The sequence below is a fragment of the Condylura cristata genome, unplaced genomic scaffold, assembly GCF_000260355.1.
Source record: "Condylura cristata isolate star-nosed mole 26May11 unplaced genomic scaffold, ConCri1.0 scaffold00029, whole genome shotgun sequence".
Classification (NCBI taxonomy): Eukaryota; Metazoa; Chordata; class Mammalia; order Eulipotyphla; family Talpidae; genus Condylura; species Condylura cristata.
In genome coordinates, this window is record NW_004567130.1 from 11,202,078 (window position 1) to 11,224,516 (window position 22,439).

The 22,439-nt window shown below is 57.1% G+C and overlaps 2 protein-coding genes across 2 annotated transcripts in view; one reads left to right on the forward strand and one right to left on the reverse strand.

Annotated features, from left to right (window-relative positions):
- Positions 1-11,014, forward strand: part of FOXN4 (forkhead box N4) — a 19,186-nt gene extending 8,172 nt beyond the window's left edge. Inside the window, exons 3-10 of the mRNA XM_004690953.1 lie at positions 3,500-3,645; positions 5,620-5,744; positions 5,848-5,958; positions 6,228-6,355; positions 6,920-7,016; positions 7,873-8,080; positions 9,529-9,912; positions 10,743-11,014. Coding sequence (XP_004691010.1) covers positions 3,500-3,645; positions 5,620-5,744; positions 5,848-5,958; positions 6,228-6,355; positions 6,920-7,016; positions 7,873-8,080; positions 9,529-9,912; positions 10,743-11,008 — 1,465 coding nt within the window. The 3' untranslated portion in view covers positions 11,009-11,014. The remainder of the gene's footprint in view (positions 1-3,499; positions 3,646-5,619; positions 5,745-5,847; positions 5,959-6,227; positions 6,356-6,919; positions 7,017-7,872; positions 8,081-9,528; positions 9,913-10,742) is intronic.
- A 6,942-nt stretch (positions 11,015-17,956) lies between these two features.
- ACACB (acetyl-CoA carboxylase beta) overlaps positions 17,957-22,439 on the reverse strand; it is an 86,604-nt gene continuing 82,121 nt past the window's right edge. Inside the window, exons 49-52 of the mRNA XM_012731034.1 lie at positions 21,098-21,258; positions 20,336-20,506; positions 20,092-20,228; positions 17,957-19,484 (exon numbers count right to left, since the gene is read on the reverse strand). Coding sequence (XP_012586488.1) covers positions 19,358-19,484; positions 20,092-20,228; positions 20,336-20,506; positions 21,098-21,258 — 596 coding nt within the window. The 3' untranslated portion in view covers positions 17,957-19,357. The remainder of the gene's footprint in view (positions 19,485-20,091; positions 20,229-20,335; positions 20,507-21,097; positions 21,259-22,439) is intronic.

Below are 22,439 nucleotides of genomic sequence, written 5' to 3' on the forward strand. Positions count from 1 at the left end.
GGGGGGAGGTGGGGAAGAGCCTCCAGAAGCCACAGAGCTCCTTCTCAACAGCTCCTTGGCAGGCAGGGAAGCGGGCACTCCGGCCTCTGACCCTGCTGGCACTCCCCACAGGCCCCTCTCCCTGGCCTCCCAGGCAACTGGGAGGACCTGCCCACCCCAAGCTGTGTCCGCAAGCTTGGATAAAATCAACTTATTACAAAATCAACCTGGGGCTTTAACCCCTGCTTGGCCTGGGCAGGGAGGACTTGGGAGTCTGCAAAGTGGACTCGTGTGTTCGCTTAGCCATCTGTGTGTATTGAGTGCCCGCCCTTTGCTAGCTCGGGGTGCAGCTCCTCCCCCAGGGTGCAGGTCTCCCTGCTTCAGCTCAGAGGCCCCTGCCACCACCAGTGGCCTCAGCCCCTGTCCTGGCCTCCTCCTCGCCAGACCTTGGGGCCCCCAAGATGGGTTGCAGCCCCTGCCTTCCCTGTAACACCAGCTGCTGCAAAAGGTGGAGGCTTGTGGCTAACTAGGCGTGGGAGGCTCAGGTGGGGGTGGGAGAGGAGCTGAGGGAGCTGAGAGGTGCAAGAGGGAGAAGAGACCGACCTCCTTTCTCCCTGCTCCCCTCCACCCCCCCAGCACCCAGGGCCATGGCTGGGAGGCACAGAGGCGTGCTGGGAGTGTCCTGCCTCATCCCCTCATCCCGGAAGGCCTGGGGCTCTGGGCCACCTGGCCGGCTTTGCAGACACAGTGAGGACCGTGGGCGTGTGGGGAGGAGACAGGTCTGGGAGGTGGCTGCCCTCAACACCTCAGGAAGAGACCAGAAAGAAGGGAGAGGCGAGGGAGCAGAACCACAGCCTCTTGGGGGTGCTTTGCCTCCATCTTCATTCCCCCTGTTCTGTAGACAGGAAAACTGAGGCTCAGGAAGGTTTGGGCGCACATCTGGTGTCACCAACAGGAGTGGGGTCAGGACTTCACCCCAGGGCCCCTGCGACAGGGACAGACACAGCCAGGACTCCCAGTGCACCGAGGAGACAGGCCAGGGGCCCTGCACAACCCTTCCTGCTCTGTGGCAGGGGCAGGAGATGGGTCTTGGAAATGTGATTCTTCCTGCTCTCCAGGCTGGCGCAGGGAATTAGTGTCCCCCTCACCTCCTCAGAGACAGGGGGGGTGGGGGGGGAAGTGGTGGTGAGGGGCAGGACAGGTCCTGGGAGACCCCAGGCCATGGGTCTGATTTTGCCTTCTTTGAGTTGCAAATATCTGTCACTGTCATTTTCTGGCAGAGAAACCCTCTGAGGAGACAGAGGAGGACACCCCCAGGAGAAAGCCAAGCAGCTCCAGGAGAACAGCTGCTGGTTATCACTCCTGTCCACTTTACAGGAGCAAACTGGGAAGGGGTCTAAGTGCCCTGGTGAGGGCCGTGGCCGGGCCAGGGCTGCACCCAGGGGTCTTGCCCAGGTCCCAGGTGCCATGGACTCTGCTTCTCACCATCTGGGATGCAGCACTAGGACAGCAAGAATGGGCACACCAGGGCAGCGTGGTGAGGGGCTGGCCACCCAGGGGAAGGTGGGCTTCGCATGCCTCTGCAGGGGAGCAGAGCAGAGGGAGAGACGGCTGGGCGGCGGGATGAGCCGCTCCCATAGGTCCCCAGAATTACTTGGCCCCCATGATGCATGTGGAAGGGTGTCGGGAAACCGGAGGATCCCCTGAGGTCACCGGAGAAGCGTTCCCACAGAGGCTGCCTCCCTGCTGCCTCCTGCCTCCTGCCCGGCTGAGGACAGGCAGAGGGGCCAGGGGGAGCCATAGCAGGCTGCTGAGCAGGAGCAGGGCTGGCACCACCAGATGGGGGGCGTTAGGTCAGTCCCGTGTGGGGTGAGCAAACAGGCACCCCGACAGCGGGCAGCACCCCTGGCCCTGCCCTCAGCTTCACCCCAGTCTCCGTGGGCCCGAGGAGACAGATGGCATGGCCCGGTGGTGAGGCTGTCACTCAGCCAGATGAGCTATGAGCGGGCCAAGGGGGCGGCCTGGGGGGAGGGGCTGCAGGAACAATTGCGGGGCGACCCTGGGACAATGGGGGCCACGTGCCACGGGGCAACAGTCGTTTGTCACACAATGGGCCACAGAGGGACAGCAGCAGCCGGCCAACCGCTGCTGCCGACCCGGCCGAGTTTTCAAATCGGTTCCAGGCTGTTTTCCTACAAGGCGGCCAATCGCCGGGCCGTAGGGTGTCACCTGATGCCAGCTTGGTGGGCCCGGCCTGGGCCTGCAGCAGGCCGCGGTGGCCATGGCAACGCTAATTGTGGCCCTAAAACACAAGGAAAGAGAGGGCAGGAGAGATGGCAAGGCGGGAGGGAGGGAGGGAGGGAGAGTCCCCCGGCTAGAGGTGGCCACAGCACCGCCCAGGGTGGTGGCTGATGTCCCACCCGCATCCCCTGTCAGCAGCAAGAGAAAGCCAAGCTGAGCCTTCTTTCCTACCCCGTCCCATCAGGGCTGAGCCACCTGCTTGTGAACTTGGAGTCCAGAATCCGGATGGGGGACCCCCGGGCAGCAAAGCAGGAAGCTCCCGCGGGGGTGGAGGCGCTGAGGTGTGGCTCATATATGGGGACCAGCCGCTATGGTGGGGTCCTGTGCTCTTGTAGCCACATGGAGAGCAAGACTGGGGGTGCCTGGGAGTCGTGGTTACCCCCCGTTGGGGTATCTGCCTGGTCTCTTGACGGTGACCTTTTCCTTCCATGCAGAGGGCACCATGAGGGGTCTTCCTGGAGCCTCAAGGGGCCGCCCGGGGTCCTGGCCGGGGTCCAGCTTCAGGCCACAGCCTGGGGTCCAGCCCTGTGCTTCCTGTTCCCTGGAGCCTTGGGCAGGTGACTGGGTGCTCAGAGCCTCAGTTTCCCCTTCTATAAAAGGGGAGAGGGGCGCATCCTACACTGTGCTGCTGTGGGGCTGCAGTGTTGCTGTGCGGACTGAGCACGCGCCCGGGGCCCCCGGGACCCCATCTGTAAGTCAGGAATAGGAATGATGATATAAACACCAGCCTGCCGGGGTAATGTGGGGTGTTAAGTGGGTTTCTTTGAGTAGTTTATTTTTACATCATTTTGTGCATTTTCCCATCTCAGTTGCAATCCCCGTGGGCTTCCCATCACCGACTCACCCATGTACCATCACCACAGTCCAGTGCACTTCCCTCCCCCCATTGTTTTTGATCCCATTTCTCATCCCACCCTGTTAAGTGGGTTTTTTAAAACCTGTGGAGGACTTGGTGGGGTGCCCAACACGAAGTAAGCGCTCAGCAAACTTCAGTGTTCATTGCCCTGGGTCAGGGCCCGTGAGCTGCGGGAGATGCCAGGGAAGGAGTGATTTGCAGGGGTAACCTGGACCTGGTTGCCACGTCCAGCCCTGGGGATGGACAGATTGCAGAGTGGGGTGGCTGTGGAGGGGAGGGTGTCAGGAAGTGATTCCAGAGGCAGGGGAGCCCCCCAGTTTCCTGAGCTGCCCACCCTGCCTGAGCCCCCGCCCCTCCCTGCAGGCTCCTGGCCGCCTCTGGAGATGCCGACCTCCCGGGGGACCTGCAGTCCCTGTCCTGGCTCACGGCCGTGGATGTGCCGAGGCTGCAGCAGATGGCGAGTGGCCGTCAGGACCTAGGGGGCCCCAGCGCACCACCCCCACACCCAGGTAGGCTCAGAGGCAAGGTGGGGGGCATGAGAGCGTGCGTGCGGGAGCGGGGCTTGCCACCCAGCTCATGACTGCTGTGGCCAGGTCACTGCCTGGGTCTCTGTTTTGCCATCTGGAAAGGGGACTGACCATCCGTTCTTTGGAGGGGCAGGTTCGTCCCTGGGTCTCCATGGCCAAGGTGGCCCAGGCTTCAGCAGAGTCACAGTCGGGTGTGTCCTGAACATTTCAGGCAGTCAGTGGGCTCGTGTAGCCTGTGGCTCGTCTCGCCAGCTCCTTCATGTAATGGAGCAATGGGAAAGGACACAGCACTGCCAAGCTGGCCACATCCACTTCAGTGCGAGTTTGATTCCCGGCCCCGGAGGTGACCACATGACGCGGCAGACCTCTGCTGACCCGCCCGCTGCTCCCCTCAGCAGTGTACTTCGTCCATCTGCCTGCTCTGCTCCCCACTCTGTCTCTGGTGAATCCTCTCACCGCCCCTGCACTTCTGGCCTGCACCCCAGTTCTGTATGCAGAAATAAATAAATCTTTAAACCAACAACAACACAAAGACCTTGCAGCTGGCCGACCCTAAAACGACTGCAATCTGGCCCTTTGCAGAAAGTTTACTGACCTTAATCTTCAAAGAGATAATACTAGCTGGGACATGCTGGCACATAATAAATGCCCAGTAAATAGGAGCTAGATGCAAACACAGCGGCGGGCTCAGTGCCAGGGAGGCAGAAACACTGAAGGCAGCCAACAAAATCCACTTTCGTGCACTGCAGAAGATTAAAAGCACCAGTAGTTGAAAAGTTAGTATCTAGGAATATTTCTTACATTGGACAAATTACTCTTGGCAGAAACAGCTATTTAGGAATCGGCAAACTCTTTCTGTAAAGAGGCAGCTAGTAAATATTTCAGAAGCAGTTGAACTATTCAACTTTGCCATCTCAAGGTAAAAGCAGCCTTAAATATATAAACAATGGATACAGTTGTGTGCCAATAGAACTTTATTTACAAAAAAGCAGGCTGTGGGTCAGATTTGGCCTACTGACCACAATTTGTCAGGCCCTGATCTAGAACTACCAGGGGACAGTTGTGTGACATTGAAGGACCTTCCCCTCTGAGCTATTTCACCTGCAGAGAAAGATAATAGAATGATCCTTATGGGCGGCTATAGGGATTTGCTGCAGGAAGCACACTGCGTGTGAGGCGTTCAATGCATGGTTCCTGTGCAGTATGGTAACCCCTTTTTTCTTCACTGTCACCACTATGCCACATACTTGAAGCCCTAAGCCACATGTGGCTCTAGCTCTCAGGGAGTTGAGGATCTCGTCAGAGAAAGGAGAACATGACTGACCAAGGCACAAAAGCTGAGCCCAGGAGGGAGCCAGAAAACTTCCTGGAAGAGATGTGTTCAAGGCAGGCTCATCTTGCAGGTCAGCTTGGCTATATTGGAGGTGGCTGCCTGTAATCAGGTGGTGCAGTGAGATTCTATGATAGATTAGTAATGTCTGTTACAGGCTCAGTATAGGGTAACGCAGACATGTGTGCACCTACTATTCCCAAGATAATTCAGTAGTTGGATCTAACCCTCAAAACTGGGGAATTAGAGCCTATTTTCAAGGAGTAGAGATGGACAATGAATGGATGTTTTAGTTTCATGAAGGATAGTGATATCATCATCGTTATTTATAATTGTCTCCTATGGCTCAAGTTAATATCATGTGCCCAGCTATGTGGTAAGCACTCGAGATACATTATTTCATTTAACTCTCACAAGAAATTTCTAGGCAGGTATTATCAGGAACCTCATTGTACTGGTGGGAAAAGAGGCCACTGGGAGTGCATACTTCAGGGGGCCTCATGGGCAGGGGGTTGGGGAGAGGCTTCCCTATTCCCCAGGCAAGTTATTTGCCTTCCCCCCAACAGTGGCAGGTGACTCCATCCTCTGGGCAGCCCTACGGTCATCTCTGTGCTTCCCCCCTGCAGGTGCCTTGGCCAGGGCAGCAGACCTGCACGTGGGAGCCGCCCCAGGTCCCATGCTCCACGGCCCAGCTGGCGTGGCTCCCCCAGGAGTGCTGGGCCTGGGCCCCATGGTCAGCCATGGAGCCAGTGTAAGTGTCCCACTGGGGTGGGGGCACAGGGCGGGTATCCCCCCCACCCCGGGGTGCCCTGCTCCACCCTGACCTGTGTCTCCTCCTCTCCTGGCTTCAGCAGATGAACCACTTCCCTGTGGGGGGGAAGCCGGCATCTGGCCTGCAGGATCCGCCACAGCTGTATTCTCCCAGCTCTCAACCCCAGTTCCCGCTTCCCCCAGGGGTCCAGCAGGTACTGGGGGGTTGAAGCAACCCTGCACTCTGAGGCAGACACCCTGGCTAGGGCTGACCAGGGGGCTCTCTGAGCCTCAGTTTATTTGCTCAGAACATGGGGACAAAATTCCTCACCACGTCCACACCATGGGCCATTCAGTTCCCTCCAAATCCATGGAGTATCACCGGGCTCATAAAGCCCCATCTTGCATCCCAGACAGGGGTGGGAATGAGCTTTTGTGGGTCACTTATGCTCTCTCTCTCTTCTCTGCCCCTGCTGGTGGGAAGTGCCCTCCTGTGGACCTCTATGGCTCCCCCTTTGGGGCAAGGCCTTCCTACCCCCAGCCCCGCATGGCTGTGCATTCATCTCAGGAACTACACCCCAAACACTACCCCAAGCCCATCTACTCATACAGGTGAGGACTGGGCTGGGGCTGGCAGGCCCAAGGAGGGGGGAGGCTGAAGGATGCCTGTAGGTCACCTCAGACAAACGGACGGGTGGTCCAGACCTCCAATGAGGAGGTTCTAGGGAGTGGAGAAATGTAGAACCCTGGGACTCAGGAAATACTGACAGTTAGCAAGCACCAAGTTTGGGAAACTAATTCTGCCCCACCATGCACCAGCTGTGGGGCCTTCGGGAGTGGCTTGGGCCCTGGGTTTCCTTTCCCTCTGATGTAAAATGTCATAGAAAAAAAAACCTCACAGGTGGTTGGGGAGGGAGGGAGCATCTTAGTTAGCATCCCCAGCCCATAGACAGTAATCGTGGGGAGGGCTGAAGAGAAGAAGACAAGGGTCCTGCAATCGGTACCCACAGATGGAGTCAGGGTCAAGAATGAGGGAAGGGCATGGCAAAGACAGAGGACTACATGCGGTAGTCTGGGGGGGTCTTTACTGGGGGGGGTCAAGCCAGGCAGGCTCCCGGGCAGGGGGACCCTGGGTGGAGACCCCGCATGCCTGTCCTGCCTCGCCTCTTGCTGCAGCTGTCTGATCGCCATGGCCCTGAAGAACAGCAAGACAGGCAGCCTGCCTGTGAGCGAGATCTACAGCTTCATGAAGGAACACTTCCCCTACTTCAAGGTGAGGCCCGGCCACGCTGGGAAACAGCTCGACCCCTCCCTGGCACCGCCCCGTCCAGAGCTAGCCGCTAGCCTGACAGACACCAGCTTTGGTGGGCCATAGACCTGGTGGTGAGGTGACCACACACGCGTGCTCACGTGGATGGGGCCATACGATAAGCCCAGAAAGAGAAGGGGGCATCTGAGCTGGGCTCTGGCTGATGAAGAGAAGTTCCTCAAGCCTCTCAGGGAACAAACAGGGAAGGAACTGACTTAGCTATTCAGGACAGGCGCGGTGAAACGTGATGCAAAACAGCTGATGAGAACGCTTGCCTCGGTTTCCTCCTCTGTAAGCTGGGGAGAATAAAACCCAGGCGGCGAGGGCTCCATGTGGCAAGGGGCTCTCAACTCTGGCACATGCTTGTCCACTAGTGATGCTGTCCTTGTCCACATCATAGCCAAAACGCACAGCGGGAGGTCGGGGGGTACTGAGCTACGGGGTGCCTGACCTGCCAGTGCCCTGGCAAGTATGTACAAATAGGATTTCGTGCATTTGAGCAGTTATGTGTGTGTCAGCATCGTCTCAATTGCTTTCTTCCTGAGTGGGAGAGAAAGACGGACAGTTGGGCAGCCCTGGGCCTTATTTTCATGTCATACGGTTGGTGGGACCTGAAGTACAGCTGCCCCTTTTAATCAGAACACAGCCCCCAAATTTGCCACAGCCCCCGCCCCCGCCCTCTCTCCCTCACTCCAGGTTGAGGGCTGCATGCTGTCATTTACCCTGCTGCTGGTGAGCCGTGAGTTTGAGGTGCCCCTGGAGAGGGAGGGTCTCGGGAAGTCTCTAAAGGGGTCCCCTGTGTGCCCATTTCTCCCCACAGACAGCTCCTGATGGCTGGAAGAACTCAGTCAGGCACAACCTGTCCCTGAACAAGTGCTTTGAAAAGGTGGAGAACAAGATGAGCGGCTCCTCGCGCAAGGGTTGCCTGTGGGCCCTCAACCTGGCCCGCATCGACAAGATGGAGGAGGAGATGCACAAGTGGAAGAGGAAGGACCTCGCCGCCATCCACCGGAGCATGGCCAACCCCGGTGAGGCCCGGACCTGCGCCCGCACACACCTGGGCCAGCCCCCGCGACGCACCCAGCCCTGACGGCGGGCACATGAGTACCTGCGAGCGTCCCTTCTTCCTTCCTGTAAAACCCACCTTCCCTTTTGACCAGGGACCTGGTCAAAAGCAGGAAAAGCTGCTGAATCCCACTAGCAATCCCTGATCGCTCACAGGTTCGCCAAAGCAAACACCACAGGCTCACACTGACTCCTTGCATTCTCCACCACACCGGCACAGATTTTTAAAGCATCACAAAACAATAACACCCAATGTGGGCGAGGATGTGGAGACACAGGCATCTTCACATACAACTGATGGAGGTGGAGGAGGTTGAGCTTTTCTGGGGCAAAGTAATATACCCACGTGTGAACAATGCCCACCTGCACCAATTTGAACCAAGTGTTCTACTTCTGGAAGTTATGCTGAGGAAATCAAAGCTTTGAGCAACCACTTTATCAACAAAGTTAGCCATCACAAAATTTCTTTTTCTAAGGGTAAAAAATTGTAAGTAATCTCAACATCCCACAAGAGGGGATTAAGAGATATACTAATACCATCTTGTACAAGTATTAGAGATAAGTGTTTTTGAAACAAAAAGAAATTCCTCCAATATAAGTGTAAAGAGGCAAACTACGAATCAATATGCACAAAATGATCTATATATATGTAGAGAGAGAGTTTAAGGGAAAGAGAAAGACAACAAATACTTTACTGTAAATGGTGAAAAACCATAATTTTGATATGCTTCATGATTCTGTATTTTCTTTTCGGGGCTTATTTATTTTATGCATACAGAACTGGGGTACAGGCCAGAGGTGCAGAGGTGGTGAGAGGACTCACCAGAGACAGAGTGGGGAGCAGAACAGGCAGATCGACAAAGTACACTGCTGAGGGGAGCAGCGGGCGGGTCAGGGGAGGTCAGCCGTGCCATGTGGTTACCTCCGGGGCTCAAACTCCCACTGAAGTGACTGCAGCTGGCTTGCAAAGTTGTGTCCCAACCCACTGTGCCACCAGGGAGGGCCCAGGATCCACTTTTTAACATGTCGCTACATATATGTCACTTCAGTAGCAAGAACTGGGAGGACCTTTGCATGTTACTTCTGTCCCGATCTATGGGATTTGTAATTGCTGCTTTTCATGCTTTTTAGGGCTGTTAGGAGATTCAAGCGAGGGTCTAGAGTTGCAGGGCTGCCCTGTAAGACACTGTCCCAACACGAGGAGCTGAAGTTATTCCCTCTCACCCCTCCAAGCCCCTGCACAGCCCGTGTTCCACTGTTTCCGCAATGCTGTGCAGCGTGTGAGGCCCCTCAAGGCCCCTCTAAGGCACTTGCTAAGGTCCCACGGGTAACGCCGGGATTTGAGCCCAAGCCTGGCTGGGTCCCCCGGAACTGCCGGGTGGCTCCTGAGTGACTGTCCACTTGCCTGCAGAGGAGCTGGACAAGCTGATCTCAGACCGACCGGAAAACTGCCGGCGCCCTGGCAAAGTGGGGGAGCCCGAGGCCCCTGTGCTGACCGCCGTGGCCGTGGCCCACAGCTGCCTGGCTGTCCCTCAGCTCCCACCCCGGCCGCTGATGACCCTGTCCCTGCAGTCGGTGCCCCTGCACCACCAGGTCCAGCCGCAGGCACATCTCTCCCCAGACTCTCCCGCCCCAGCCCAGACCCCACCCCTGCACGCGCTCCCGGACCTGAGCCCCAGCCCGCTGCCCCACCCCGCCTTGGGAAGGGGTCCCGGGGACTTCATCAACATCAGCGCTGACATGAACACTGAGGTGGACGCCCTGGACCCCAGCATCATAGACTTCGCTCTGCAAGGTGAGCCTGGAGGAGTGGGGGAGGGGAACAAAAGGAGGGGCTGGACTGGGGAGTGGACAGACGGGGGAGGGCAAAGGAGAGGAGAGCCACCTGACGCACCCTGTAGCCCCTTCCTCCGGCCGCCACGTCCCCACCACCCAGTAGCAGTGAATCATGGGACGCCTCGAGCGCTCCTGGATGCTGGCTCCATGCCGAGTCCGCCGTCCACCCTGCACAGCCCTGGGAGGCCACTGGCCTCCACGCCCCGTCTGCCCTGGAGGGAGCGGCGGAAAAGTGAGGTCACCGGCCGCGGTCACCTGCTAGCAAGTGGCAGAGCTGAGGTTCAGCCCCTTGGGTCTGACCCCAGACTTGTTCCGCACCATCCCTGAGACGACCGTGCCCAGTGCATGCCAGACCGCTCCCTGGCCCAAGCCTGCCACACGGCATCGGGATGGGGGACAGATCTGTGCAGCAAAGCGGGGAAGGAACAAGCTGGCCGTGAGGTCCAGGCTGCAGGGGGCCCCGCTCCGCCCACTCGCCTCCGAGTGTCCTGAGGGAGGGAGTGGCCAGCTGCTGGGCTTGTGGGGGGCTAGTTAGCGAGGCAGTCACGGCTGCGACACGGGTGTATCTGAAGCTCTGGCCTTCCCCGGTAACTGTTAGAAATGTGAAGCAAAGGGGCCTCCCGCCCTGGCTTCCATGCGCCTGGCCAGGACGGGGCTCCCGGCAGGAGTGGCCTTCCCAAGCCGCACAGGGGGCAGTGGAGGTGGCCAGAGCACTGGCTCCTCGTCCCCTTTCCGGGGACCCGAACTCAGGTCTGACATGAAGCCGCTCGTGCGGATGTTCTTCGCCAGGGAACCTCTGGGAGGAAATGAAGGACGAGGGCTTCAGTCTGGACGCGCTGGGGGCCTTCGCAGACTCCCCGCTTGGCTGTGAGCTGGGTGCCTCCGGCCTCACCCCTGTCTCTGGCGCCAGTGACCAGCCCTTCCCAGACGTGCAGGTGACCGGTCTCTACGCTGCCTACTCCGCTCCGGACCGCGTGGCCACGGCCTCGTCTACGGCCAGCTCCTCCTCGCAGTACCTGGGCGCCCCGGGAAACAAGCCCATAGCCCTGCTTTGAGCCGAGGGCAGGGGCAGAGCAGGCCCCTAAGTCTGTGGAGGGGTGCTGGTTGACAGAGAGGCACCCGCTGGCCCGCCCACCTCCACAAGAAGCCCTGGGCCTCCCCAAGTCCGGAGGACAGAGGAGAATGGACAAGCACTCTGGCCCTCCCCACGCTGATACAGGAGGTCTGATGGTGCCGAGAACGAGGCTTCTCTAGCCTGGAGCCCCCGGACTCACTCCGGCCCACTCAGGCACGCGCTGGTGCACCAGGGAAACACACTGATGGCCGGGCCCCTTAATCTTCCGGGATGAACCCCTGCTTCGGCAGACAGGTCCCAAGGCCCACGTGGAGCCGGCGGCTGTCCAGCTGCTCCAGGACCAGTCCGGCTGGCCTCTGAAATAAGCGCCCCCTCGTTGGCCTCAAACCCCCTTTTCCGATCAAGTTTGGGGTCCACGCCAGGCACTGCTCTGGGGCGCACGTTTGTTTATATTTATCGGAGCACGTCGCACCGCCTCTTCCCAGCCGGCCGAGACCCCTGAGTGAGGCTCCCTGGATCCTTCCCACGATGGCCTCGCCATCTCCCGCCAACGCCGATGCCTGAATCATCCAAGAGTCACATCTCCACCTGGCTTTTAACCCCTCTGAGGCTTGGAGCAGTTTTTTTTTTTTTTTTTTAGAACAAACAAGCACTTTGGAGACTGTAAAACATACTATTTTTTAGAGACCAGATATTTTTCTGTTGGGTTATGATTCAAAATCCCATGTGCCCCCAAGACAGGAGGTGCCTTCTGGGGGGCTTGCTGAGGGCATGTTGGCATGGAGCTGGGGGGTTGTACTGGCATTGAGCCGCCCCATGGGAAAAGGCAAAGAGGAGCCATGGGAAAAGGGTGGGAGGAGACGCTGCCGCGGGATGCTGAGGGCCTTGGCCTACTTCACGGCCTAGAACAGCTTGTTTCTGTTTTGCCTCTTGTTGCCACTGCTGACTTTCTAAGTAGGGGGTTCTGTAGATACTTGGGTTAGAGGGGAGCCAGGCGAAGGGAATGGTGAAAGAGAAGGTCCCAGGGGGTCCCAGGTAGGAGACACTGCAGCCATTGTCTCAGTCACCCCCTCCTGGCCAACTGGAGGGTAGGCTCCTGTTTCTGCAGTCCTGAACTCCAGAGCCTGAATCTTCTGGTTAATCATCAGGTCAGCCAGGCACCTGGGAGGTTTGGTGCCCAGTCCTGTCCCAAAAGACTTTCTCTAAGTCTTTCCTAGTTCTGGAACTTTCCACCGAGCCTCCACCATCTTTAGACACAGCACGGTGCTGCTGTCTGACCAGCCTGCTCTGCTGCTTTGTGTGACGAGTTATTGTTACCAAGGACCCCATGTGCGGACGACCCCAAGACCGTGTAAGCCCCGTGTGGATGACTCTTCTGTCAATAAAGGTGGAACCTAAGACCCAAGGAGGCATGAGTTGGGGGAGGACAACCGCCACTCACCCTTCACAGATGGGGAAACTGAGGCCCATTAGGTGGCAGGTCTTCTGAGCCCGTTTCCATGGCACGAGAAATTGGGAGGCCTTCTCTGTTACCCACAAAATTAGCATGGCCCCTGTTAACTGCCCCTAGGTGCCAACTCTTTAGAGTCATTTTACAGACAGTGACATGAACCCCGTTTGCTGCTCAGAGGGGCTGGGTGGGATCGTGGTCAGCAGAGGCCGCAGGACTGCATCTGTGTGTGCCACAGCCTGGGGCTGGAGCACAGCACCCCCCTCCCCCATCTCCCAGGGGGTGAGCGATGGGGAGATAGCCACCACCCTCTGCAGCAGGCCCTGCGCTGGTCACTCCTGCAGACCAGCTGCTTCACAAGCATGGCAGCCCCAGTAGGCATGGCAGATTCCTTAGTCCCCCCATTTGCAGGGGAAGACACAGGCTGAGACCTAGAGGTAGCTTGTCAGCCAAGACAGCCACAGGAGAGCGGATTCACGAGGACGCTGACCACCCCCGGAAGTGGCTCAGGACACAGGCTTGTGGTAGGGGACCATGAGTGGTGAGGAGGCCGGGGCCACAGACAGCAGGCCGTGGCCCTGGGCAGGCCAGTCTCCAGCACCCTCCTTCCTGAGTGGCCTCCAGGGTGGCCGGGCGACCCCGACCTGGCCAACAAGGGCATCCAGCTGGGGGACAAGTGTCCCAGGTCAAGTCGCTCACGGTCAATGCGCATCACCCGGGGTGCCCCCTCTTGGGTCAGCATGTGGAAAGGGCGGGAGCCCCTGCTTGCGGCTCAGCCATTCCTTGCAGTCAGGCAAAGATGCCCGGGTCACACACTCCAGGTGAGAGCACTGGCCGCAGGGTGCTGGCCGCCTGGGGTCCTCCCTGCCGCCCACGTGTGGCTGGAAGGAGCCAAGGGGAGAGCAGAGGAACAAGGTCTTCATGGAGGTTCTGTCCAGAGCTGGGCAGCCAAGGCCTGGGAAGGCTAACCACTGCCATTCCAGCTCCTGCCTGCAGCTGCCTCGAGTGCCACCCTCGGAAGGCGGCATCTCCCCAAAACAGCACGGCACCCCACACCGTCAGGGGGAGGGTCCCAACACCCAGATGACAACCTGAGGCTCAGAGCTCACGGGCGGGGGGCAGGGAGGGCCACATTCTAACAACAAAAACACTACTGACCGCACGGGCCAGTGGGCTTGGGGCTTCCTCTGCGGCACCCACCCAGCCTGGATTCGCTCACTCCCCCTGCTCCCCAGGAGGAGAGCTGTTATCCCCTGAGCATCCCCTGGGCATGAGTTGGGGGACTGATAACCCCCACTGCAGGCACAGCACCCCCTGCAGACCGTGCCCTCCCTGGCACCTGGGACTGTGTGAGAGCCCTATCAGGGGCAAGAACTTTGCGGGTGACATGGAGTTTGCTAATCAGCCTTGGAGAGCGAGAGTCGCCGGGCGAGTCAAGCCAACCCAGTGTCATCACAGGATCCCGGTAAGGGCAAGAGCGGGGCAGAGAGGTTGGCATCATCTCTGAAGATGGAATGGGCCTCCCCCGAAGGCCAGAGCTCTGCTAACCCCCCGACTTTAGCCCAGAGAGGCCCATTTCAGACTCTGACCTCTAGAGCCATAAGACAGCATGTTGTTGACGTAACATGCGTTAAATGTCTGGTCACGGTCAAAGCCGCCCTAGAAACAGACATTCCCATTTTACCAAAACTAAGCTCAGCGAGGGGAGCAGCTTACCTGTGCTGAGTCGGGGTAGGCAGGGTTTGCAGCCATCCCAGGTGGGGTAAGTTCACCATCAGTGCTAGCAATTTGAAGGCGGATTTTGGAGCCTTAGTGTCCTCTCCACAGGTGCGAATGCTGAGCTGGGAAGCCAGCCAGCAGGGAGACAGCAGCCCCAGCCCCTGCCAATCTGTTTCTCCCGGCTTTCCCGGGCGTCTCCCGTGGTTTCCCTGCCTTGTAGTCGCCGCTGGTCCTCTGGCAGCCGCCGTCCTCTGGCGTTGAGTAAAGCGGCCGCTATAACCCTGACCCCTGCGCGCAGGTGTGCACACCCGCGCATGCGCACACCCATGGCCGGGTGACCGTAGGCTGGCGCGCCCCGTACATTAACAGCATCGAGGCCGCAGGTGATCGCCACGGAGGCCGGTGGTGGAAAAGCCCGATCAACTTCATTAATCCTACAACAAAGAGCTCCGGTGTCACCGTGTCTCTCTGCCATCTTTTCTCAACTTTGGAGGGCCTGGCTCACACCAGCAGCCTGCTGGTTTCAAGAGGAGCAAACACCGGAGCGTACGCGGTGGGTTCACTGTTGGTCTGCGGGCGCCTTCACGCACCACAGCCCCAGCCTCGCGCGGGCGCGGAAGAGCTGCTGTGGAGGTTTAGGGGCAGGAATACAAGGTACGGTCAGACGTGGGAGATGCGGCGGGGCCGGGCGCTGCCGCGGACACGGCAGGTGGCGTCCACTCTGCTTTCCCTCTGGATGTGCGTGCTGGAACTTCCGTCTCACGCGGCACAGCCCTGAGCCCAGTTGAAGCGGGACAAGGCCAAACACTAGCAACTTCTACGGCAAAAGGAGGGGCAGCGTGACCACCAGGGCGGGCGCGCAGGTAGACAAGGAAGAGGGAGGCGGGGGAATCGACTGCCATATTGGAAGGAGGCAAGTCAGAAGGTTCAGTGACTTTTGGGTTAAAATTACTTCCAGGCTCAACCACTAGTTATTATAAAAGAAAAAAATAAAAGTAAATGTTGGCAAAAATGTGAAGAAGTCAGAACCCTTAAGCACTGTTGGTGGGAATGTGTAATAGGGCGGCCGCTGTGGACATTCTAAGTCTTCAGCGAGTGTTTGAATACAGGGCCCTCCCTGGTGGTGCAGCGGGTTAAAGCGAGCACTATGAAGCTCTCCGCAGCCATTGCAGCACCAGTTCCATCCCAGGCCAGGGAGCTGACCCACATGGTGCGGCAGACCTCTGCCATCCCCCTCCTGTTCCCTTCAGCTGTGTATTTCAGTCAGTCTGCCTGTTCTGCTCCCTGCTCTGGTGAATCCTCTCAGTGCCCACACCTCTGGCCTGTACCCCAGTTCTGGTATGCATAAGTAAATGCATCTTAAAAAAAAAGTAAAATATAGAAATGCCAAATGATTCAGCAAACCCACTTCCAAAAGAAGGCAGGGACTTGAGTAGATATCTGTGCAGTCATGTTCATTAGCAGCACTATTCACAGAAGATAGCTGCAACCCAAGTTCCACTGAGAGCTGAATAGATCAATAAAAAGTAGTATATCTACACAGTGAAATATTATGCAGCCCTAAAAAGGGAAACCGGGCACCTGTTCTAACCTGTATGAATCCCGAGGACCTGTGTGAAATATGCTGTTAAAAAAGACAAATACTGTGTGATTCCACTTATATGAGATATCTAGAGCACTGAAATCCATAGAGACAGAGAGTAGGTGGTGTTACCAGGGAGGAATGGCCAATGTTTCATGGGCTCAGAGTTTCAGTTTGAGGTGGTGAAGATGCTCTGAAGATGATGGCGGTGACAGCTGCACATTGTAAATCCACTTCATGCCACTGAACTGTATGCGTCACAATAGTTACAATGGTAAATTTTAGGTATATTTTACCACAATAAAAAACATGTCTGCAATAAAAAACTAAACGTTACTCCTAGGCTCTTGTCTTTTGCACATGAGGCTGCTTGGATATATACCATGGCATGTGTCTCAGAAGGCAGAGACGCTGGGGGGAGGTGTCCCTCACCTCACCTTCCAGAAAGGGACCTCCGCTGCCAGATGGCTGCTCTCCTAACCCCTGCTTGGCTCAGCAACCAGAGGGCTGGAGGGGCCCCCTAGGAATACAAACACTCGCGATTTGTATATATTGCATAAAAGGGGGAACATGGCGACTATGGATCCACAGAGAGCATCCAGCCCACCAGAGGTGGTCAAGGAAGTTTGCCTGGAGGACGCACCATGTAAACTGTGAGTTGAGGGATGAGTAGGAGTCAGCCGGGCAGAGGCCCAGGGCAGTGTCATTCTGGCGGGAGACAGCCTGTGCTCGTCTAGAGGTGAGATGAATGGGTGGTTCGGTCTGGCTGTGTATGTGATAACAGACTGGGTAGGAGATGGTTGGGGGTCAGTTCTGGAATCACATGTCAAAATAAGATGGACTGACAGCTTGAAAGAAGGCTGGATGGACAGACAGACAAGAGGCACAGCTCACCCTGCTCTTTGAAAATGGAATGTTCCTACTTGGTATAATTTGATAGGTTGGGGAGGGGGAGGTCTGAGAATGCTCAAAAATGTTTCCAAATAAATGGTAATAGTGTTCCCTGATCCAAAAGTAACCTACCGAATCATAGGGGCAGTCCAAGTCCAGAGAGCAGGAGCACCCAGGAGGCAGCAGAGCTTGCAGGCAAAGTGGGTAACTGGGGGCTTCTGTGAGTCAACTTTTTGGTGTTTGGAAATTTTTCATAATAAAAGTCACCCCACAAATGACACTGGAGTGGGGGGAAGGTCCACTGACTGTGGGGATGGCACACAGGTGAATTGGTGGTGGGAAGCCCATGGGGATTACAACTGAGATGGAAAAAGGCACAAAATGATGTAAAATGAACTACATTATTAAAAAAAAAAAAAAGGTCCACTGACTTGTGGAATTGAGGCAGAAATAAAGCATGTGTCTAGGGGAAAGGGAGAAAAGTTGGGGGCTTCTCACACGCATAAGGTGGACATGCCTGAGGTTTCATGCAGGGAGACAGGGTTCACCCAGGGCTTTAGGGGTCCCCAGAATCTACCTATCCTGGGAGGGATTGGTTTCAATAATGGTGTGAGGACAGGGATTCTCAAGCATCCCCGTGATGCTCTTTGGCTGAATTAGGCAGAGAGGGGGCAGAGTTCTCACCTTCAGGAGAAAGCCCCGCAGGGTTCCGGAGGCCTGAGAGGATGCACAGGAGGATTGGGTGAGGTCAGCCTGCTTGCTGGCAGCACCCCAAGCTTCCTGGCTCTGTGACGTCTGTTCATTTGTTTGTTCTTCTCTGAACTGGGCTTTCTCATCCATAAAAATGAAAGTGAAGCCACATCTCAAAGGCTCACAGGGGCTGCATGGGGGTGAAGCCAGCATGGCAAGGAGCCAAGGATCACCACCCTGAGCCTTCCACCTGCATTCAGGTGCCTACCTGGGCCTCCATCTACATTCAGCCTCTCCAGAGTAGGGATGTGCCATGTCTCCAGAGAGGCAGGCTCGGGCACAGGGAAGGTACAACCAGCTGACTGTCCTTGGGCAGAGCTCAGCCTTGGCACCTGCCCACAGCAGCCTGTGTCCATCCTGGAAATCCAGGGGAAAAGACTCTGGACCCCACCTTCAGCCTTGGGGCTAGGACTCCACTCAGCTGTGTCCACCTGCAAAGGAGCTCACTTGGGGTAGACGAGAAGTCCAGAAAATGGTCTGGGGAGGCGGCCTGCCTCTTCTGGTCCCGGTAATAAGTCAAGGCCAAGTGCTTCCTTCAAAAAATAATTTATTCCACACATTTCCTGGTAGGTTCCTCTGCCCCCATTCCTGGGTAGCAGCTGGTCATCAAACTGTCTCTCCCTTCAAAACCAAGGGGGCCTCCCCCACCCAGGAAACACTCAGTTCCCAAAGCAATGCGGATTCTGTCCGCCCACCTCAAGGGAACACGGACGGATGGTGCATCCTGCCCTCGCCCTCACGGCCTGGGGCCTCCTGCTCTTCTAGGCCATCACTGGCTGGTGGAAGACACGGCAGACACCCTCAAGCAGGCTCCCTGGCAGCCTCACTGCCCTCCAGGGTGGTGTAATATTTGCTGTCCTCAAATTGCCCATCACAGGAGCTGGGGTGGCTGAATCCCGCCATGGCCAGCACCCAGGGGCAGAGTGATGGGCCAGACTGAACTTGGTCCCCCACACCACGCCACCTTCAGAGCACAGTCTGGTGGGTACTGTGTGGAGACCCTCCCCCCCTGTGCCAATGGCTGGTCCCCGTGATCCAGTGCTTGGGGTCCAAGAACTCAGCCCCCTCAGGCTTGATCCCATCAGAGACTTCATGGCAACTGGTGGGAGCGACAGTGATGCCGAGGGGCTGTCCGAGGGTGGCAGCAATCTCAGGGGTGACACTGGCGAGCAAGCTGGGCTTCCCGGGGGTCAGGCCAGGGGTGCTGGCTAGTCCTGCAGTGGGGGAGGGACTAGTTCTTGTTCTTTTTGGAGGGGGCAGGCAGGCAGGGCCTGTGAACAACAGAACAGTCCCCACTGCCCTGGGCCAGAAGCCACACAACTGAGCTCGCTCTGCTCTCCTGTCTCAAGAAAAGGTCGGCTGATAGGTGAGGCGAGGCGAGGAGGGCCAGGGGACACGCCGGGGATGCACAAGGGGCCCTCTGGGGAACAAAATACCACTTTCTTCTCCATATAAAACCATCCCCGCTCTTTCCTGGGGGATGTGACAGAAGTGGAAAAAGAGGGTCTCTCCTGTCTCGTCTTTACATTTCTTGCCTTGGTCTGTTTATTCTGCTGGAATCCAGGCGATGCAAATGCCAAGCGCTGATCTCAGATTAAAAAAATAAAAGATTCCATGATCTGATATAAAAGGAGCCTAAAAGAACGCCTGGGTCCCTCCTGCCAGGCACTGGAAAGCAAAAGGAAGCTGGGGTGTCTGGGCTCAGTTCACTGGGGCAGCAAAACTTTTGTCTGAAGAGACAGGACAAAGCAAATTCTGGACATGGGCAGAGGCTGCTTCTCATGGAAGGCGCTCCTGAGCCTTTTATTGAGAGAGCTGTGGGCTGAGCAGCTCGGCAGAAAAGCCCAGGATCTTCAAAAAAAAAACCCCCAAATTCCTGGTGAGGGCCTGTCGGTGGTGGGTCAGCTGTGGCCTTAGGAGAGGCCGGCGGGCTAGGGTCAGGCGGAAGCTGGGCTGTCCGCGGTGGACAGGAGGCGGGCCACCTGGGCCCGCTCGGCCGGGCTGATGAGCTGACTCATGTGCATCATGCAGTCGACGGCCACGTCGGGGTTCTCTTGAATCAGGCTGCAAGAGGAGGCAGGGAGGGGTTCACTCCTGCCGCGTAGTCCAGCGAGCCCGGCAGCCCCTGCAGTCACTGGCAGGGCTGGGCCACGTGGCGGAGTGGGGCCCTCTCAGAGCTCCCGGGTCACTTCCGGGGGTGACAGACCACTGGGACGGGAGGGAACGTGGCTCGGGGATCAGGGTGCCCGGAGGAGGGAATTCAGCTATGTGACCTGAGCTGAGGCACAGCCCCGAAACTCAGCTCTGCCCTCCCAAGGGGGTCCCAGCTGCTCCATGACCTACTATGCAGGGGACCCCAGGAGACTAGGGGAAGCAGATCCTCCAGGAAGGCTGACAGAATGGGACCCGGCAGCCCATGTCCTGGTAGCTCAGAATGTGGGTCCCCGAAGCAATCATGTCCTCGCTGTGACCTTGGACCGGCCCTCTATGACCTCCAGCAAAAAGCCTGAACTGCGACCATCCTCCACCCAGACCCTGGCTGGGGAGCGGCAGCCCGGGCCCTGTGGTTACGCCGAGGCCGGGGAACCTAAGGGCAAGTGGATCCAGCGCATGCTGGCTCCAGCCCTTCCAGGAACCCGGGGTGGACAGGGGCAGCCGGGCGGCCACTCACCTGCGGATGGTCTTGAGGACAAAGTCTCGCTTCAGGTACTTGATGTTCTCGTGGATGGTGGAGCGCAGGCCATCCCCCACCTGCCAGTGCTGCTCCAGCCACTGCACCACCATCTGGTTGTTGTCCCACAGGTAGGCCTGGGGGTGGCGGAGACTGCTTCAGAGAGGGGCCCGCTGTGGGGGGGGGGGTCGGCTTCCAGGCCCTGGTCCCGCGGTCCCCGCCCGCCGCCCGGCCCAGGGCCCACCTTGACGGCGCCCTCCGTCTCCACGAACCAGCGGCGCAGCATGGACTGGATATGTGCGTGGCTCAGGTCGCTGCTGGCCCGCAGGATGTCCTGCTTGACCTGGTCCTCCAGCAGGAGGCGGCGCAGGCGCCAGTACAGGAAGGTGCGGGCCGTCTTCCACTCCAGGACGTCCTGCGGACAAGCCAGCCTCAGTGCCCCGGGCAGGGCAGGCGGGTGACACAGGACGCTGCCTAAGCCCGGCCCTCCGCTGGGCAGACTTTGTGACCACCCCCATCGGACAACCAGGAAAGAGGGGTTCAGGGCAGTGGGGGGCCTGCCCGTGGGGCGGCAGTGCCAGGATTCACCAGGGCCCTGAGGCCAACCGGGGCCGGAGTCGGGGACCGTGGGGCATCTTCTTGGGGGAAGGACGATAGGGCAGGGCTGCAATGGTCAGTGGCAGGTGAACACTGGATCCCCAATCTGCCCCGGCAGTTAAAAACATGCAGAGATTAGACTGCTGGTCCCTGACCTTCGCTGCTATTAGGACTCTCCTGGGGATTTGATAACTCCGTGCCCGCCGCTCACCCAGACGTTCTGATTTTACTAGTCTGGAGCGTCTCCTGGGCACTGGGATGTTTTTAAGTCCCCCACCCCCATGGTGAGTCCAAGGTGCATCATTCCACCCATCTGAGGCCAAATCACCCCCCTTGGCTGGAAACCCGGCAACCGTAGGGTGGGTCACTCCCTCCCAGGCAGGCCCAGCAGGCAGCTGCAGGCGCTTACAGAGATGACGCCCTTCTCCAGCATCCTGCCCGGGGTATCGTGCAGGTCGGCGAACTGCACCGCCACCTGGTGGTAGATGGGCAGCAGCAGCTCCTCCCGGGCCTTCACCCGGCCTTCCAGGTCCTTGCGCTCCTTGTCTGAGAGCTCGGCTGCTGGTGCTCCTGCCAGGCAGCAAAGTGGGTCAGGTGGTGGGAAGGGACTTTTTTTTTTTTTTGATAGTTTATTTTTACATCATTTTGTGCATTATTCCATCTCAGCTGTAATCCCCGTGGAATGCCCATCACCAAATCACCCGCGTGCCATCACCATAGTCCAGTGCATTTCAGGAGGGGTACTCTTTTTTAACTGTTTATTTTTAATTGACGTGCCACTGGTTTACACTGTTGTTAGCATTCTGGAGTATAGGAGCTCCCTCTTCAGGGCTAGTCACCACAGTGTAGCCACCACTAAAATAGATGACTGGATCAAGAAGATGTGGTATATTTACACAACGGAATATTACTCAGCAATCAAAAAGGACAAACTCATGACTTTAGCAGCGACATGGATGGAGCCGGGAGGGATTATGCTCAGTGAAATGAGCCAGAATGAAGAAAAGAAAAATATCAAATGCTCTCACTTATAGGAGGAATGTAGAGAAAACAAAAAAGGAATCAGGAAAAATAAAGTAACTATAGTAAAGTGAGAATCAAAATCACTAAGCAAGTATATCAGAGACAGTGTGTAGGGGAGGAGGAGGGAGAAGGACCAGGGCAGGGGTGGGAAGCACACAAGGGACCACGGTGATGGTGCAGGGTGAGTTGTGGTGGGAATTTCACGGGGAAACCACACATTGTACAAAGATGACATGATGAAGATAATGAAAAAAAAAAAAAAAAGAAAAAGTGAACAAAGTGAAGAATGATGTAAAAAGTGTGTGTGTGTGTGTGTGTATGTATATCTATATCTATCTATACATAAAGACTTGCAACACTAAAATACAGGAGAAATGGCCATGCGTTTAATGGCATCGGTGCCAAAGATGGAGACAGGGAGCTAGTGGAAGACTATGGGGGGGCACTTTTTTTTGAGGGGGCAGGAAGCACGGCTTTCAGGACAGCCTCGACTTCAACTCTAATAGTACCCCTAAATCAAGCCTCAGTTTCAGAAGAAAAGTGCTCACAGCGCCAGACGGCATTCACCATGCAACTTGAAATCTTCCCAACCTGACGAGACCCTGTGCCAGTAGGAGATGACCGGTTACTATTCTCAGTACATATTTTAATATATAATGAGGGAGAACTGGGACGAAATATAAATGCACCCCCTTTTAGTGTATAGCGTGGGTACTTTTTTTTTTTTT